The sequence below is a fragment of the Oncorhynchus keta genome, chromosome 7 (assembly GCF_023373465.1).
Source record: "Oncorhynchus keta strain PuntledgeMale-10-30-2019 chromosome 7, Oket_V2, whole genome shotgun sequence".
Lineage (NCBI taxonomy): Eukaryota > Metazoa > Chordata > Actinopteri > Salmoniformes > Salmonidae > Oncorhynchus > Oncorhynchus keta.
In genome coordinates, this window is record NC_068427.1 from 21,393,607 (window position 1) to 21,413,909 (window position 20,303).

The 20,303-nt window shown below is 43.9% G+C and overlaps 1 protein-coding gene across 8 annotated transcripts in view; it reads left to right on the forward strand.

The window, feature by feature from the left end:
* Positions 1 to 20,303, forward strand: part of LOC118371185 (guanine nucleotide exchange factor DBS) — a 68,438-nt gene that overhangs the window by 16,774 nt on the left and 31,361 nt on the right. For 2 of the 8 annotated variants that reach the window (XM_052522224.1, XM_052522227.1), the window contains exons 1-3: positions 557 to 1,168; positions 13,360 to 13,443; positions 14,497 to 14,611. In XM_052522224.1, coding sequence (XP_052378184.1) covers positions 565 to 1,168; positions 13,360 to 13,443; positions 14,497 to 14,611 — 803 coding nt within the window. In that variant the 5' untranslated portion in view covers positions 557 to 564. Of the gene's footprint in view, positions 1 to 554; positions 1,169 to 8,313; positions 8,461 to 13,359; positions 13,444 to 14,496; positions 14,612 to 20,303 lie in introns of those variants that run through there. The other 6 variants (XM_052522226.1, XM_052522223.1, XM_052522221.1 and 3 more) reach the window with 6 other exon arrangements.

Here is a 20,303-nt window from a genome sequence, read left to right on the forward strand (position 1 = left end):
TTCAGACCATAATGAATAAGATAATTGGGCCTGTTGCTAGATCCTAGCACTCCTACTCTAAGATACTTTGTAAATACAAGCCCAGAGCTGTGATCCCTGTGTACCTGCGCTGACTTGGGTAGGGGGACTAGTATACACATGTCCAGGTATGAGTGTTTCAGGCATATAACTACAATTACAAATACTATGTATATGGTTTCAGATGCAGAGGCAGACCCAGTTTAGCTCATGTAACAGATGACATGGAATGTCATATCCTGAGGTAAACACACATGAGTTACATGGGCAGGTATAGGAGAAAATGGTCATGAGCAGGGAGGGTCAGCTATTGTCCTGTAGTGTAGTGGTTAGAGGAGGTAACCTGAGGTGGGAAGAGGAAGTCAGGGCAGGGTAATGCCTGAGTGACATGCTGCAGGCTATAAATCACCGACAGCCTGAGAGCGAAGAGGGAGGGAGTGTGGGAATGAGAGCAGGAGGGCAGGGGTAAAGAGTGGTAGGGCGGAGGTAGAGATAGCGAGGGAGCGACACAGAGGGAATGCAGCAGTCCTGCCTGAACTGAGCTGCATGGAACTGGACCTAAAGGAGCGGAGACAGAGATTCTTGGAAGAGGGGAAGGGGAGTGGGGGAACTACAGGAGAGGACGGGAGAGAGGTGTCAGAACAAGGAGGAGAGGAGGAGGAAGAGTGTGAGGTAGAGTTGGACTCAGGACTGTGTGTAAAGGGGGAGTCAGAGCGGAGTGTAGGACAGATGGGGCTAGACTCAGGGGAACGAATAGAGGGACAGAAGGAGCAGGAGGATCATTGGCTTAACATGGAGGGACAGCTAGAGTGTTTACCTGGACGTCAGGGAGAGTTAGAGTTAGGTTTGGACTCAAGGTTGACAGGGGAGAGCATGGAGGAATCACACATGAAGGAACTATCAGATGTATATTCATGGGAAAAGATGAAGAGAGGGACAGAGATAGATAAAAGGGTAGAGGTAGAGGGGGAGAGGGAGAGGGTGGAAACTCTCATATGGAAGGGAGGAGAGACTGAGGACAAAAGTATGGAGGAAGAGTTGAAGTTGTGTTTAAGGCCGGTGATGGAGAAAAGAGGGATGTCTGTTCGTATTTCCCTGGAGGAGGTGGAGAGATACTACCGTTTCTCCCGTTGCTGCTACTGGCTACAAAGTGAGTGTTCGAGCATAGCTCTCTCTCTCTCTCTGATGCTCTCTCTCTCTCTCTTGCTCTCTTTCCCTCTCCCCATCTGTCTTACTTACCAATTCTCTTTCCCTATCTATCTTTCTTTCTCATCAACTAAATCTCTCTCCCTATCTGTCTCGATCCCTCTCTATTTCAGTCTTTTATGCGAGGGTTCTATCTTCTCTCCCCCATTTAATGTGAATCCCCCTCTACAGACTGGCTTGTTGGTCTGTATTGTAGATGATAATGAAATGGCCGGATGTATTTTCTATCCACTGTGGCCATTGAAATCCACTGTTGACATTCAACATTTCCTTTAGTATTATCTCAAAGTTTTCAATGGGCTGCATTTCAAATCAAGTTAAAGAAATATATATATATATTTTTTGTGCAAACAAATACTTTGAGTCATATATATATATATATAAATATATAATTGAAGTCGGAAGTTTACATACACTTAGGTTGTAGTCATTAAAACTAGTTTTTTAACCACTCCACAAATTTCTTGTTAACAAACTATAGTTTTGGCAAGTCGGTGCATGACACAAGTAATTCTTCCAACAATTGTTTACAGACAGATTATTTAACTTATAATTCACTGTATCACAATTCCAATGGGTCAGACGTTTACATACACTAAGTTGACTGTGCCTTTAAACAGCTTGGAAATTTCCAGAAAATGATGTCATGGTTTTAGAAGTTTCTGATAGGCTAATTGACATCATTTGAATCAATTGGAGGGATACCTGTGGATGTATTTCAAGGCCTACCTTCAAACTCAGTGCCTCTTTGCTTGACATCATGGGAAAATCAGAAGAAAATAATTGTAGACCTCCACAAGTCTGGTTCATCCTTGGGAGCAATTTCCAAACGTCTTAAGGTACCACATTCATCTGTACAAACAATAGTACGCAAGTATAAACACCATGGGACCACGTAGCCATCATACCGCTCAGGAAGGAGACACTTTCAGTCTCCTAAAAATGAATGTACTTTGGTGCGAAAAGTGCAAATCAATCCCAGAACAACAGCAAAGGACCTTGTGAAGATGCGGGAGGAAACAGGTACAAAAGTATCTATATCCACAGTCAAACAAGTCCTATATTGACATAACCTGAGAGGCCGCTCAGCAAGGAAGAAGCCACTGCTCCAAAACCACCATAAAAAAGCCAGACTACAGTTTGCAACTGCACTTGGGGACAAAGATCATAGGAGACATTTTGAGAAATGTCCTTTGGTCTGATGAAACAAAAATGTAACTGTTTGGCCACAATGACCATCGTTATGTTTGGAGGAAAAAGGGGGGGGGCTTGTAAGTTGAAGAACACCATGAAGCACGGGGGTGGCAGCATCATGTTGTAGGGGTGCTTTGCTGCAGGAGGGACTGGTGCACTTCACAAAATAGATGGCATCATGAGAAGGAATGGTATGTGGATATATTGAAGCAACATCTCAAGACATCAGTTACAAACTTGGTCACAAATGGGTCTTCCAAATGGACAATGACCCAAGCATACTTCTAAAGTTGTGGCAAAATAGCTTAAGGACAACAAAATCAAGGTATTGGAGTGGCCATCACAAAGCCCTGACCTCGATCCCATAGAACTTTTGTGGGCAGAACTGAAAAAGCATGTGCGAGCAAGGAGGCCTACAAACCTGACTCAGTTACACCAGCTCTGTCAGGAGGAATGGGCCAAAATTCACCCAACATATTGTGGGAATCTTGTGGAAGGCTACCTGCAACGTTTGACTCAAGTTAAACAATTTAAAGGCAATGCTACCAAATACTAATTGAGTGTATGTAAACTTCTGACCGACTGGGAATGTGGTGAAAGAAATAAAAGCGGAAATAAATAATTCGCTCTACTATTATTCTGACATTTTAGATTCTTAAAATAAAGTGGTGATCCCAACTGACCTAAAACAGGGAATTTTTACTAGGATTGAATGTCAGGAATTGTGAAAAACTGAGTTTAAATGTATTTGGCTAAGGGGTATGTAAATGTCTGACTTCAACTGTACCCCATTCCGAATAGGATGCATAGCTTTTGACCAGAGCCCTATAAGGGATCAAAAGTAGTGCACTATATGGGTGATAGTGTGTGAGAATAGGATTTTGAGACGGAGCCATGGTGCTGTAAAATATCTACACGAGGAAGCCAAAGAAAAAGGAACAGGATCAAGAGAACTGAATATGAATCAATTTGACTATACAGAAGAGGAACCAGATGCTGTGTTGGATGAGCTTCTCTATATCTTTGTCATCATATAGTGAGTTAGCATGGCTGCTCAGGGATTAGTAGGATGATGCCTTTGGTGTTGGACTGGCAAAGATAAATGTTTTAGAGCTTTAAATTGAGTTCACATGTTTTATGGCTCTCTGTTTGGTGGATGACCCCATAAGGACTGTATTTCACATCTGGTGTTTACCCAAGCTACTAGTATTTACTCTAGGTAATGAGTTTTTGGTGATGGTGTACAGTAAAAGGTTAAAGACTAACAGAAACGTGTCTTTCACTCTCAAATACATCATCTACAGATACAAGACGATACAGTGCATTCGGAAAGTATTCAGACCTCTTGACTTTTTCCATTTTTTTTTAAAGTTACAGCCTTATTCTGAAATATATATATTTTTATTGTCATTCTATACACAATACCTCATAATGACATAGCGGGGGACTTTTGGAAATTATTACAAATAAAAAACGGATGCTTTATTTACATAAGTATTCAGACCCTTTGCTATGAGACTAGAAAATTAGCTCAGGTGCATCCTGTTTCCATTGATTATCCTTGATGTATCTACAACTTGATTGGAGTCCACCTTTGGTAAATTCAATGGATTGGACATGATTTGGAAAGGCACACACCCGTCTATGTAAGGTCCCACAGTTGACAGTGGATGTCAGAACAAAAACAATCTGCGAGGTCAATGGAATTGTCCATAGAACTCTGAGACAGGATTGTGTCAAGACACAGATCTGAGGAAGGGTAATTTCTGCAGCATTGAAGGTCCCCAAGAACACAGTGGCCTTCATCATTCTTAAATGGAAGAAGTTTGGAACCACCAAGGCCCTTTCTAGAGCTGGCCGCCCGGCCAAACTGAGCAATCAGGGTAGTAGGGCCTTGGTCAGGGACTTGACCAAGAACCTGATGGTCACTCTGACAGAGCTCCAGAGTTCCTTCGTGGAGATGGGAGAACTTTGCTGAATGACAACCATCTCTGCAGCACTCCACCAATCAGGCCTTTATGGTAGAGTGGCCAGATGTAAGCCACTCCTCAGTCAAAGGCACATGACAGCCCGCTTGGAGTTTGTCAAAAGTCACCTAAAGACTCTCAGATCACGAGAAACAAGATTCTCTGGTCTGCTGGAACCAGTATTGAACTCTTTGGCCTGAATACCAAGCGTCACGTCTGGAGGAAACCTGGCACCATCCCTATGGTGAAGCATGGTGGTGGCAACATCATGCTGTGGGGATGTTTTTCAGTGGCAGAGACTGAGAGTCTAGTCAGGATCGAGGAAAGATGAACGAAGCAAAGTACAGCAATATCCTTGATGAAAACCTGCACCCATGACTGTGTGGCCACACAGGCCTCCAACTCAATCATTAAGTTTGCAGACGACACAACATTAGTAGGCCTGGTTACCAACAATGATGAGACAGCCTACAGGGAGGAGGTGAGGGCCCGGAGTGGTGCCAGGAAAGAAACCTCTCATGCGACGTCAACAAAACAAAAGAGCTGATCGTGGCCTTCAGGAAACAGCAGAGGGAGCACGAACGGCCCTATCCACATTGACAGGACCGCAGTGGAGAAGGTGGTAGGTTCAAGTTCCTCGGCATACACATCATTGACGATCTGAAATGGTCCACCCACACAGACGGTGTGGTGAAAAAGGCGCAGCAGCGCCTCTTCAACCTCAGGAGGCTGAAGAAATGTGTCTTGGCCCCTAAACCCTCACAAACTACCTGTACAGGTGCATCAAAGCTGGGACCGAGAGACTGAAAAACTGCTTCTACCCGGTTACGCAACCCTGCACTATAGAAGCTGCTGCCCTATATACATAGACTTGGAATCCCTGGCCACTTTAGTAAGGGATCACAAGTCACTTAATGTTTAAATAATGTTTACATACTGCTTTACTCATCTCATGTACTGTATTTTAGTCAATGCCACTCCGACATTGCTCAATCTAATATTTATATATTTCCATTATTTTACTTTAGATGTGTGTGTATTGTTGCGAATTGTTTTTAGATTACTACTGCCCTGTCGGAGCTAGGAACAGAAGCATTTCACTACACCCGCAGTAAGATCTGCCAAATGTTGTGTATGTGACCAATACAATTTGATTTGATTTTGAATGCTCAGGACCTCAGACTGGATCTAAAGTACACATTCTTACTTTAGACCCAGGACAACAACCCTAAGCACACAGCCAAGACAACGCAGTAGTGGCTTCGGGACATGTCTCTGAATGTCCTTGACTGGCCCAGCCAGAGCCTGGACTTGAACCCGATCGAACATCTCTGGAGATAGCAGTACAGCGATGCTCCCCATCCAACCTGACAGAGCTTGAGAGGATCTGCAGAGAAGAATGGGAGAAACTCCCAGCTTGTGCCAAGCTTGTAGTGTCATACCCAAGAAGACTCAAGGCTGTAATCACTGTTGAAGGTGCTTCAAAAAAGTACTGAGTAAAGGGTCTGAATACTTATGTAAATGTGATTTTTCAGTTTTTTTTATTTGTAATACATTTGTAAAATAAAATCCAAAAACCTGTTTTTGCTTTGTCATTATGGGGTATTGTGTGTAGATTGATGAGGGGGGAAACTATTTCATCCATTTTAGAATATGGCTGTAATGTAACAAAAATGTAAGGTTTCTGAATGCTTTCCGAATGCACTGTACATAATGTATTTACTGTAGCTCACAATACTTCTTATATATCCAAAGCGGCCTCAAAAACAGCATTTAGCAGAAATCCACTCTTTTTGCATCCCTTGCTATGTCATTGTGACATCATTACCGATATTGGCAGACGTTTCTAGAGGCAGAGAGAAAGATAGAGGTCCCAGATCTCTCTAATGGTTTCTGTATCCACAGATAGATAATATTTCTACGTATGTGTCTTTGCTCCTGGTGGGAATCATCAACTGATACACCTGCTGCCAACCACACCCATTGTAAAGGCCCTGAAGGCTTAGTAATGTATTGTTCTGTGTAGATGAAGGGAAGAGAGAGAGGAAGAGATAGGGAGGACAAGGAAGAAAGGGAGATGAGGTAAATGGGAAAAAAAGAGTGAGGGGAGGAGGAGGGAGAGATGATACCTCTGTGGGATCTGCCAGGGGTGTGATGGGTGTGTGTTGGTTATGTGAGAGGGTGCCATGCTCACTGTGTGAGTGCCCCTGAGCAGTCGGTGCATAAATGAAAGCTGTTACGTCTGTCTGTGTGATATTGTCAGCAGCTGCTTGACTAACGCTAAGACTGTCCAATCACCTCAGGGCATAAGTAACCAATATTGCCAGGGAAGAAACCCTATATCACAGAAAGTGACAATCACATGGGTGTATACAGTACTTAGTTAACGATTTTCAATCTTGTGAGTTTCCCGCATAACTTCTGTTGTTCCTGTTCCCCTAGTCTCTACTCTCCTCAGCTCAGGTTGCAGCTTTGAAGTCTCATGATGAAAGGAAGAAGCTTACGTCTCTCTCCAATGATCAATCGCTTAATACCATCAACATCTGTTAGCAGCCACTGAGCCACACAGTGGACAGAGTCACCTGTCTGGGTGGGGTGATCGGCTCATATAGCAGCAACAGGAACCCTGCTTTAGATCAATAGTCATTTACATGTACCCAGTAGAATTGACCCAGAGAAAAAGTAGCTCTGACCTCTCAGCTCTGCTTCCTGTTGGGATAGTGAGATGGAGTGTCTAGACCGAACAGTAGTAGGTGATGGTTCTAGTGGGATCTGTACGGTGTGAGAGAGGTTATAGGTCTCTGATCTCTACTTATCGTTCCTATGTGTTAGTGTGTTTGGGGTGCTGTGTAGATTAATGTGCTATAGATTAGTATAATCTCTGTGGGTCGACTGGCCTGCAGTCACCTGCCACCCTAAACACGGGCATATGTGCTGCTCTCTCTGTAATGTCACAAAGCATTATGTGCACATGCACATACAGTACCTTTGTGATGTCACTGAACAGGCTTTTTTTAATCTCCACTCAGCGCATAACTGAATACAATTGCACTAGAATTGTTTATTTTTTTAATTATTTTATTATTCTATTGATATTTTTTGTATGTTTTAGCCTTTTCTTGTTGATACCTGTGTTTTGTGAGACATGTTTGATGTAGCAATGTAAGTTGTGGATTTTCGTATTATGAATAAAAATGTATTAAAAAATAAATAATTGATCTTCACTTTTCATTATGTCACAGACCTGTTTACCGGTAACCATGCGCTGTTCTCTTTGTGATATCACCTATCTTATATTTTCAGCATGGGACTCTGCTCTTCTGTGACATCACAAACCTTTCACATTCTTAACCAAAGCATTCAACTGTCTTTATGGTGTCACTTTGTTTACATTTGCATCTAAACGTTTACATTATAATGGCGACATAGTGTTGATGTCTTCACTATTATTAGACAAAGTAGAAAATAGTCCAAAATAAAGAGAAACCCTTGAATGAGTAGGTGTGTCCAAACATTTGACTGGTACTGTATGTGCATGTGGACCTATGCATGACAAATAGACACTCAGCCCAGCTAATCGATGGCCTGCGCCACACAAAAGACACAAGGCGTACACTATAACACAACCAGCATGCTAGATTGTCTATATGTTTCAATATTTTGCTTAATATTTCAATATATACTGTGTGCGAGTGTTTGCATGTGTGTGTGCATGTGTGCATGTGTGTATGAAAGAGAGCTCTGTGCAGTGCTGCCCAGAGGCCAAGGCTGTCACTTGAAAGGTCCCCTCATGGCCAAACAAAGAGCCCTGTTGGGAAAGGGGGGAATGAGAATCTCCACAGCAGAGCTTCAATATTTGTGGTGTTTGTATGTAAGGGGAGTGTCTGTAGAGACAGAGTGTGAAACAGACAGTGACAGACATGACAGTGTGTGTTTTAGGATAAGGCTGAAACGACCGTCTACACTATCAGTAGTACCTAGAGGAGGTGAGCCTGGCTCAGCATGGCCCTGAACCAAGTGTCCCTGCTCTGTCACGACGTCAGCAACCTGTGGCTGAAGCTCCAGCACAGGACAGGTACTGGTTGGTCTTAATGTCTGTCTTTCGGTTGGTTGGTTGTCTGTCTCTGTCTACCAGTGTACATGTTACTTACAGTAGACAATGGACATTGTTGAAGTGACATGCTGTTTTGGTGCTGTAATAATATTGACGTAGACTGTCTGTGCTGTACTAATGCTGACCTGACACTACTGGTTTTGTTTTTGTGAATAATGTAACATGTCAGTTTGGGGCATGTCTGCTCTAACCACTAAGCTACCTGCCACCCCTAGCATGTAGGATGGTCATCTGAATCAGGGTTCATTTGGCAGCTGGGGTAAAAGAGGAGCGATTACGATAGAGGAAACCAAGTCAAGATGTAACTTTAACACAGTTAAAGTCAGATGTTTACATGCACCTTAGCCAAATACATTTAAACTCAGTTTATCACAATTCCTGACATTTAATTAGAGTAAAACGTCCCTGTCTTCGGTCAGTTAGGATCACCACTTTATTTTAAGAATGTGAAATGTCAGAATAATAGTTGAGAGAATCATTTATTTTGTTGTGGCTATTTTGCCACAACTTTGGAAGTATGCTTTTGGTCATTGTCCATTTGGAAGACCCATTTGCAACCAAGCTGTAACTTCCTGACTGATGTCTTGAGATGTTGCTTCAATATATCCACATAATTTTCCTTCCTCGTGATGCCATCTATTTTGTGAAGTGCACCAGCCCCTCCTGCAGCAAAGCACCCCCACAACATGATACTGCCACCCCTGTGCTTCACGGTTGGGATGGTGTTCTTCAGCTTACAAGCTTCCCCTTTTTCCTCCAAACATAACGATGGTCATTATGGCCAAACAGTTCTATTTTTGTTTCATCAGACCAGAGGACATTTCTCAAAAAAGTACGATCTTTGTCCCCATGTGCGGGTGCAAACCGTAGCCTGGCATTTTTAGGGCGGTTTTGGAGCTGTGGTGTCTTCCCTGCAGAGTGGCCTTTCATGTTACGTTGATATAGGACTCGTTTTACTGTGGATATAGATACATTTGTACCTGTTTCCTCCAGCATCTTCACGAGGTCCTTTGCTGTTGTTCTGGGATTGATTTGCACTTTTCGCACCAAAGTACGTTCATCTCTAGGAGACAAAACGCGTATCCCTCCTGAGAGGTATGACGGCTACATGGTCCCGTGGTGTTTAAACTTGCGTACTATTGTATGTACAGATGAACGTGGTACCGTCAGGCGTTTGGAAATTGCTCCCAAGGATGAACCAAACTTGTGGAGGTCTACAAATGTTTTCCTCAGATCTTGGCAGATTTATTTTCAATACACCTCCAATTAACTCAAATTATGTAAATTAGAATTTTCCAAGCTGTTTAAAGCCACAGTCAACTTAGTGTATGTAAACTTCTGACCCACTGGAATTGTGAAACAGTGAATTATAAGTGAAATAATCTGTCTGTAAACAATTGTTGGAAATTACTTGTCATGCACAAAGTAGATGTCCTAACCAACTTGCCAAAACTATAGTTTGTTAACAAGAAATGTGTGGAGTGGTTGAAAAATTAGTTTTAAAGACTCCAACCTAAGTGTATGTAAACTTCCGACTTCAACTGTATCAAAGCCACAGGCTGAGAGAAGGACAGTGTACCATCTAGCCATACTCCCAAGTACGAGGTGACTACCTCAAGCTCTAAACCCTCAGAGGTAGTAATCACACCTGTGGGGAGAGGGGCATTATTCTTACCAAACCACATTACCTTTGTTTTGGAGGTGTTCAGAGCAAGGTTAAGGGTAGAGAAAGCTTGTTGGACACTAAGAAAGCTTTGTTGTAGATCATTTAACACAAAATACGGGGAGGGGCCAGCTGAGTATAAGACTGTAACGTCTGCATATAAATGAATGAGAGAGCTTCCTACTGCCTGAGCTATATTGTTGATGTAAATTGCTAACCTCTTTGAGAGAGGTGGTTAGCAAACCAGGCCAAAGACCCCTCAGAGACACCAATACTCCTTAGCTGCCCCACAAGACGTATCAAAAGCTTTGGCCGAGTTAATAAATATAGCAGCACAACATTGCCTAGAATCAAGAGCAATGGTGACATCATTGAGGACCTTCAAAGGTTACAGTGACACATCCATAACCTGAGCAGAGACCAGATTGCATACCAGAGAGAATACTATAGACATCAAGAAAGCCAGTCAGTAGACTATTGACAAGTTTTTCCAACACTTTTGATCAACAGGGCAAAATAGAAATAGGCCTAAAGCAGTTAGGATCAGCTTGATCTCCCCCTTTAAATAAAGAATGAACCGTGGCTGCCTTCCAAGCAATGGGAACCTCCACAGAGAGGAGAGACAGGTTAACAAGGTCAGAGAGAGGCTTGGTGATGATAGGAGCAGCAACCTTAAAGAAAAAAGGGTCTAAAATCTGACCCAGATGTTTTTTGGGGGTCAAGTTTAAGGAGCTCCTTTAGCACCTCGGACTCAGTGACCGCCTGCAGAGAGAAACTTTGTAGTGGGGCAGTGGAAAAGAGGGAGAAGCTCCGCGGATAGTCACATTAGAAGGGGTGGGAGATGAGGAAATGTTGGATAGGCAAGGAGGCATGGCTGAGTCAAATGGGAATCCTGACTTAATAAAGTGGTGATTAAAGAGCTCAGCCATTTGCTTCTTGTCAGTAACAACCACATCGTCAACTTTAAGGGACGTGGGCAGCTGTGAGGAGGAGGGTTTGTGTTGACATAGTGTTGAAGTGACAGGAACACACCCAGGAAGCTCAGAGAAAAGTGAATATTACTCTCTGTAGATCATCCCTTTAGCTCATTGGGGAAGAAGGGATGTGATGAAGGGAGATGGAGAGACAGACATGCTCCTAGACATTCTCTACCTCAGAACATTTTACTGTGAGAGTGTTGCGTAACAGCAGTGCTCCTTTACGTTGAAACTGATGTCCTGTCCCGAAAGGAAGGCTTGGCCACTGAATAATTCAAGAGAGGAGAGAGTGGTTATCTCTGGTTAGTGGTCTGACATGACATCCGTGAGATAAACAGTGTTGTGGCCCTAGGAAGTCTGCCAGGTTCGTTTCTAACGTTACATTTACATTTGAGTCATTTAAGAGTTAGCGTCTGCTAAATATCTTTCTATCTGTGTCTGTGGTCTGTGTGTGTGTAATATAATCCTATAGTTTGTAGAGCATCACTGTGGCTTTCTGTTCCATCGATCTGTTGTGCTCTGTACTGTTAGGCCCTCAGTCTCAACAGTAGGACTTTTGCCAGACTCCCACTGTATTGGCACTACCTGCATAAAGAGAACTGCTTGATCCCACTGTATAACTAACTATCTGTAGCTGTTTAGAAATGGATGCAGACAAACCTATTTTTGTGACTGGCTGTGAGCATGGGAGTATAGTATGTTCTGTATGTAACCATCTTGTTTGAGTTCCTACGATCCATGCTATTAATGTATGTCATCCAGGGACAGGATGTGAACACACATACGCACAGGCACACTTTATTGTAATACTCTTATCAATGATTTATTTATACATTATACAGTTGCAACCTACTAGCATACCAAACTAGAGCTATTTGTACACAGTTACAGAGACTAGAGACTCCTGGTCAATAGTTCAGCTCAACTGCTCTTCTGGTAAATCATTGATACCGATTCAACCCCAAACCCCTCACAGCAAAGTCAGCACAAGTACGGTATAATCCTCAGAGTGAGGTGGATTATACTGTATAATATAGAAATAAATCATTGATAGAGTATTATGCTACCAGATCTCCTTATTATTACAAATGGACAACAGAAATATTAGCCCACATCCTGTGAACTGGACATATACCGCATATTAGTTATAGAGGCAGTACACACCTTCAGGTACTACAGAACAATAACGATACCAGTGGCGGCTGCTGATGGGAGGACGGCTCATAATATTGTCTGGAACGGAGTAAATGGAATGGCACCATGTGTTTTGTATTTGATACCACTCCACTGATGCCGCTCCAGCCATTACCACGAGCCTGTCCTCCCCAATTAAGCTGCCACCAACCTCCTGTGATTGAAAGAAGTCTGTTCCGCTTTTAGGAAATTGCATTTCTAGGTAGAAATATGCTGACTGAAGAATGGGCGATTTGGGGTTGCGTCAGTGTCTCTGAGCTACTTTTGTTCCTGTGTACCAGCAATGATTACGAACCTACTGTAGCCATTCCCTCCCTGCTGACCTGGGCCTCTGAGTCAAAGCAGCATGTCTTGTCACCCCATCTCCACCTTCACTGCCCGGCTGGGGCTTCCTGGCTGGGGCTGCCTGGCTGGGGCTGCCTGGCTGGGTCTGCCTGGCTGGGGCTGCCTGGCTGGGGCTGCCTGGCTGGGTCTGCCTGGCTGGGTCTGCCTGGCTGGGGCTGCCTGGCTGGGGCTGCCTGGCTGGGTCTGCCTGGCTGGGTCTGCCTGGCTGGGGCTGCCTGGCTGGGGCTGCCTGGCTGGGGCTGCCCTGGATGGGTCTGCCTGGCTTTGGCTACCTGTCCGGGGCTACCGGGCTACCTAGCTGGGGCTATGCTGAGCCCTGCAAGGGAGGCCCATTATCAAATGATTTGAATACCAATGATGGGAGTTCGTGGGGGGATAGAGCTGGGAAGGCAGTGAATGGCTGTGGCTTTTATCTGAAAACTTGTTTCATTAATGGTGGGTCAGGACCCAAAGCATTTGTAGCATTCTGCTCTCTGGTCTGCGTTTCAGATTATTATTTGTTCACTATTCTGCACGTCTGTACTCCTCATAACGTCTATACAGGCTGTAATAACTTAAGGTTCTGTTTTTGTGTGAGTATGTCTAGCTCTTTCATACTTTTGCGATGGTTCTTTCATTCAATGCGATATGTTTTGTCCTGACTGTGACTCTGACTGTGTTGTTGCTCTGCTGCTCCTCCAGATGAGATCATGCAGCAGGAGAGCAGTCCCCTCTGTGCCATCGACATCACCCCTGACCTCAGGAAGCAGTTTGCCTACCTCTCAGGTAACACTTCCTGTCTATGTCTCTGCCTGTCTGCTTGCCATAATACAGATGTCTGCTATAACAGGACTGTACTGTTCTTCTACCTGATATAGTTCAGATGAACTGTCTGCTTCACCCCTCAGATTTGCCATTCAAATTTCTTCTCTCCTGTTTTCCTGCTCAACATTTTTTTCATCCGTTTTAGTCCAGCTAAGTCCAACACTGGGGCTCATTTTCTTCACGACTCTGTGTTTGTTTAGTGTGTATTTACATACGTGTTTATCAGTTTCTGTTGCGTATGAGCCAAATATAGAGTTTCTGTTTTTCCAGTTGTCTTGTCAATTCAGTGTGTCTGTACTGCATGCATACTAGAAGCTTTACGGAAATCAACTAGGCTTGTGAGCAGACTTCCACAAATGTTACTTAATTGAAAAACAAAATGGATAATATAACGGATATTATTTTGGCATTGATTCCTTCACCACTGCATTCACCTCATTGAATAGATTACCCCCCCCCCCCACCCCCAACACACACACACTTTCCCCCCTCTCTGTCCCCCTCTATGTTCTGCATGGAAGGTCACCTTGGGGACTGTTCTCTGCCTGTCGGCATCCATTTTGCGGAAAGGTTGCCTCTTCTCAGATGCAGGAGAGTCAAAACAGACAGTGAAACGATGACCGAGCATTTGCTGTTGCTATGGTGATAATAGAAGAGGGAAAAGCAGACATTGATATTCTCATCACATGGGCTAATAGTACAGCTGCTCACAGGCATGTGTGTTTGTGTGGCTATTTCCCCCATTTTCGAGGTGTATGTCGGTGTGTGTTTAAATACTGCAGAAGATACCCGTCTTTCTCGCCCTCCTCTCTCTCTTTTTGCCGTGTGTTGTGTTCTTTCTTTCTCACTTGAACCTATCGCCTTATCAAAACAGTCTGGTTTGCCAGTTCCACTGGCGCCCTCTTGTGGTAATCATTGTTGAAGTCGTGTCAAGCCAATTACAAAGGAATGTGACTGAGTCTTCTCAGTTCCAGTGAACTCTCTGTTCTTAACTCTTCTATGTCTCTTTCCCAGGGGGCCGAGGGCAGAACGGCAGCCCCATCATTGTGTTCCCAGAGTTTCCTGCATTCGGAGAAATCCAGGAGAGGGAGTTCCACAACGTGCTCACATACCTGACCAGCATCCCCAGGTGAGATTCTACATACCACATACACACCATTGCTTCTTCAGACACTTCCTGAGTCCGAGCTCCCTACATGTATTATTCCCATGGTAACCAGTCAGATCAGTCTATTTTACAGGAAGGGAATTAAGGAGAGGCAGATGAATATTGAACATGCTAGGAGGAATTTAGGAGAAATCAGATGAATGTAGAATTTGGTAACATCTACTGCAGCTTAAACTTATTTTTGTGTGTGTAAGATTATAAATGCTTTATTAGCAATATAAACCATTATATAGACAATAGATAGACACACACACAAATCGATGGCATCAGACCTGCTCAGACCTACGTTCCCACCGCTTCCATTTACAGTGCTTGTAAGACTACTTCATATGACCTCAAATTGCGCTGTTTTGTTTCTCTCTGTAGCCCATATTTTTTTCAATATTTAAATAATAACGCATTTGATTCATCCACAAATTTGGTGTCATGTATAATAAATTCTGAACATAGTTTGTATTTGATGAAGCGTAGATGTTCGTTAACTGTCGTTCATTATGTTTCAACACTCCCTCCTTCTTGTGGCAATAAAGAGTTCTTTTTTGGTCTTGGTTCCGAACGTTTTTTTTTTTTCTAAGAGATTGTCAGTTGGTTAGGCTTTCTGCAAGGTTTTTATATCTTAGCTATCATATGAGTATCATTTTCTGAATTCCCTCAACATTGCTCTGATGTCCAAAAGATTTCAGATGGAAATTTTGTGATTTAAAACTTTTAAGTTACATGTATTTGAACATGTCTACATTGTCATATTGTTATAGGGTTCTTAACTATGAAGTGAATGGTATTAAATCAAATCAAAGTTTATTTGTCACGTGTGCCGAATACTAACAGTGAAATGCTTACTTACAGGCTCTAACCAATAGTGCAAAAAAGGTGTTAGGTGAACAATAGGTAAATAAAGAAATAAAACAACAGTAAAAAGACAGGCTATATACAGTAGCGAGGCTATAAAAGTAGCGAGGCTACATACAGTCACCGGTTAGTCAGGCTGATTGAGGTTGTATGTACATGTAGACATGGTTAAAGTGACTATGCATATATGATGAACAGAGAGTAGCAGTAGCGTAAAAAGAGAGGTTGGCGGATGGTGGGACACAATGCAGATAGCCCGGTTAGCCAATGTGCGGGAGCACTGGTTGGTCGGGCCAATTGAGGTAGTATGTACATGAATGTATAGTTAAAGTGACTATGCATATATTATAAACAGAGAGTAGCAGCAGCGTAAAAAGAGGGTCTGGGGGGAGGTGGGCACACAATGCAAATAGTCCGGGTAACCATTTGATTACCTGTTCAGGAGTCTTATGGCTTGGGGGTAAAAACTGTTGAGAAGCCCTTTGGTCCTTGACTTGGTGTTCCGGTACCACTTGCCATGCTTTAGTAGAGAGAACAGTCTGACTGGGGTGGCTGGGGTCTTTGACAATTTTTGGGGCCTTCCTCTGACACCGCCTGGTGTAGAGGTCCTGGATGGCAGAGCTTAGCCCGAGTGATGTACTGGGCCGTACGCACTACCCTCTGTAGTGCCTTGCGGTCAGAGGCCGAGCAATTGCCATACCAGGCAGTGATGCAACCAGCCAGGATGCTCTCAATGTTGCAGCTGTAGAACCTTTTGAGGATCTCAGGACCCATGCCATATCTTTTTAGTTTCCTGAGGGGGAAAATGCTTTGTCGTGCCCTCTTCACGACTGTCTTGGTTTGTTTGGACCATTCTAGTTTGTTGTTGATGTGGACACCGAGGAACTTTAAACTCTCAACCTGCTCCACTACAGCCCCGTTGATGAGAATGGGGGTGTGCTTGGTCCTCCTTTTCCTGTAGTCCACAATCATCTCCTTAGTCTTGGCTACGTTGAGGGATAGGTTGTTATTCTGGTACCACACGGCCAGGTCTCTGACCTCCTCCCTATAGGCTGTCTCAGTGTTGTCGGTGATCAGGCCTACCACAGTTGTGTCGTCTGCAAACTTAATGATGGTGTTGGAGTCGTGTTTGGCCATGCAGTCGTGGGGGAACAGGGAGTACAGGAGGGGACTGAGCACGCACCCCTGTGGAGCTCCAGTGTTGAGGATCAGCGTGGCAGATGTGTTGCTACTTACCCTCACCACCTGGGGGCGGCCCGTCAGGAAGTCCAGGATCCAGTTGCAGAGGGAGGTATTTAGTCCCAGGATCCTTAGCTTAGTGATGAGCTTTGAGGGGACTATGGTGTTGAACGCTGAAAACAGACACGTTAAAAGATTCTGGGACCATAAACTTCCTTGTTCACCATACAACAGGGAGTAGGACACCCTGTTGCTGGAGTGCTGCAGACACTTCATGTTTTAACTGACCTGGAAGAACAATTGTGTTGAATTTAGGCAATCCCTGAACTGATCACTTGGCTCAGTTGGTCAGGTTTGGCGCCTAGTTGGAACAAAATCATGCAGTACTGCAGCACTCCAGGAACAGGGTTTCCTACCCCTGCCATACAACATTGTTTATATTGAAGGTTCAGCTCATGGTATACCACATATTTTCAGTGCAAACCAAGAGTGTTATCCTCAGCTCTTATTGACTGCTGTATAGATATAGCCAGCAGGTGTCACTGGAGGGTCATATGCACTGCATGCTGCTTGTAGAACCCTTTAACCACTGATCTCCCCCAATCCTAACCTCAACCATTGGGAGGTATTGTCTTCTTAGTCTTGTGTTTAGTGTGTCAGTGAGAGTGTTATGTAAATGGAGGGGTCTGGGCTGTCCCCTGTAGCGTAGCCTAGTGGTTAGAGCGTTGGACTAGTAACCGGAAGGTTGCAAGTTCAAACCCCCGAGCTGACATGGTACAAATCTGTCGTTCTGCCCCTGAACAGGCAGTTAACCCACTGTTCCTAGGCCGTCATTGAAAATAAGAATTTGTTCTTAACTGACTTGCCTAGTTAAATAAAGGTAAAATAAATAAAATAAAAATGTAAAAAGAGAAGGAGGAGAAGAGATCTCAATGCATTCCCCTAATTAGCTGGCCAATGCAATAACCCCAGCCTGTAATCATATTACTGCAGAATGTCTTTGTGTACTGAGAGACTGGTGATGGGGGAGGGGGGGAGAATAAATGACCCCCCCCCCATCTTCTCAATATCCTCCTCACAGGGATTTCTGTCATCCCCTCCCTCTTTTTTCCCCCGTCTTCCTTTTCTCTTCTCATCCTTTGCCCCATTCTCTCTGTTTCTCCAGATACCCTTCCTTCCTTGTATAGCTATTTTCTCACTCATTCTTCTCTTCCTCACTCCATCCTTGTCTGTTGAGGCATGTAGTGGGTCTAAAATAGAAACTGCAGTGGTCCTGACTGTTTAAGTTTGAATAACGCATGCAGACAGCTGAGCTGCAGTACATGCGTGTGAATACACCAGCCAACAGAGAAGCTCTTACACCTACTCCTGCACCTAATCGTGGCGTACAGGGTTGAAACCACTTACACACCTGGTTCACCTATTCACATACAGGGTTGAAACCACTTACACACCAGGTTCACATATTCACATACAGGGTTGAAACCACTTACACACCTGGTTCACATATTCACATACAGGTTTGAAACCACTTACACACCTGGTCCACATATTCACATCACATTCTAAACTGGTGTAGAAGAGCTGTGTTGCAACCCCTGCATGGCTTCCTTCCTGTGACTCTTTGAGGTCACTGCTGACATCACAACCTTACAAAAAGTCAAAGTTGAGCTGATAGAAAGGGCCTGAGGCTAAAGCTGCTCAGAGCAGACGGACAGATGGCCAGGAATTCCTCAGGGCGGTTTTGTGTGTGTGTGTGTCTTGACCTTGAATACAGAACTATTCAATATGTTCCACTTCAATTTCAACCAGAATACATTTTGATAAATATATATATTCATGAAAATCATTTAAAATTAAGGTTTTTGGAGGGGGACTGCGGGTGCATAAAATTCCACAGTTTCAAATTCCTTTTGAAGGCATTCCCAATTTTGAGTTAATTTTCCTGGAGGCATGGAATTTATCCGTATCCTAATCCCTTTTTCGCCTCCGGTGGGAAAAGCCTGTTTACGCTGCGAATCGCCAAACACTCACTAAATTAATTAGCAGCCTGTGTCCTTGGGCAGACCAGGTTTCTCTCTCGCTCTTGCTCTCTCCAATCCTCTATCTGGGTCTAGTTCAGAGTGGCTGCAGGTTGAGGTAGAACCTTGACAGGAGGATTTGAGAGTGACTGAAACTTGAAGAGCTCTTTTAAGAGCTTTTTTTAATCTGTTTTTAATTTGATTTACAGCCTGCCTGGCTTCAGGCAGTTAGAAGGGGTGGAGTATGGCATAGAGGGGGAGCGTAGGGTGTGTGTGTGTGTGTGTGTGTGTGTGTGTGTGTGTGTGTGTGTGTGTGTGTGTGTGTGTGTGTGTGTGTGTGTGTGTGTGTGTGTGTGTGTGTGTGTGTGTGTGTGTGTGTGTGTGTGTGTGTGTGTGTGTGTGTGTGTGTGTGTGTGTGTGTGTGTGCTTGTGCGCGCCCGTGCAGAAATGGTGTTTTAAGCAATCCCATTCCACAACACAGCTAGCAGGGGTTCCACCAGCATCAGACAACCGCCGCAAGAAATCAAATTATTTAGACTCCTTCACAAATCAATTATAAACTCCACCATGAATATTTAAATTAATCTAATTTCACATTCATTATTGCTCAATATGTTTCTGTGTCCATTCAGCTGTGCGAGTGTGTGTTGCAGAAACTGCTTGTATGGCAGAAACAATCATATCCTAGAAGTGGTGAATTAATTCCTCTGTATATAGATCACCCTTTCTGGCAGTTTTTTAAATCTGAACCCTGAAATTGTACATACTTTTGATTAGTGAATGTGGACACCCCTTCAAATTAGTGGATCGGCTATTACCGCCACACCTGTTGCCGACAGGTGTATAAAATCGAGGACACCGCCATGCAATCTCCATCGACAAACACTGGCAGTAGAATGGCCTTACTGAAGAGCTCAGTGACAACATGGCAGCGTCATAGGATGCCACCTTTACAACAAGTTTGTTTGTCAAATGTCTGCCCTGCTAGAGCTGCCCCGGTCAACTGTAGGTGCTGTTATTGTGAAGTGGAAACGTCTAGAAGCAACAACGGCTCAGCCGAGAAGTCGTTGTCAGGTGAAAATTGTCAGTCCTCGGTTCCAACAGTCACTACCAAGTTCCAAACTGCTTCTGGAAGCAACGTCAGTACAATAACTGTTATCAGGAGCATCATGAAATGGGTTTCCATGGCCGAGCAGTCGCACACAAGCCTAAGATCACCATGCACAATGCCAAGCATTGGCTGGAGTGGTGTAAAGCTCGCCGCCATTAGTAGCCGAAGCACGTTCTCTGGGAATTATTATTATCTATTATTTATTGAACCTTTATTTAACTAGGCAAGTCAGTTAAAGAACAAATTCTTATTTATAATGACGGCCTACCCCAGCCAAACCCGGAAGATGCTGGGCCAATTGTGTGCCGCCCTATGGGACTCCCAAATATGGCCAGATGTGATACAGCCTGGATACAAGCCAGAGACTGTAGTGACGCCTCTTGAACTGAGATGCAGTGCCTTAGACCGCTGCGCCACTCGGGTTGGTAACGCTACCTGCCCCAATACATAGTACCAACTGTCAAGTTTGGTGGAGGAGGAATAATGGTTTGGG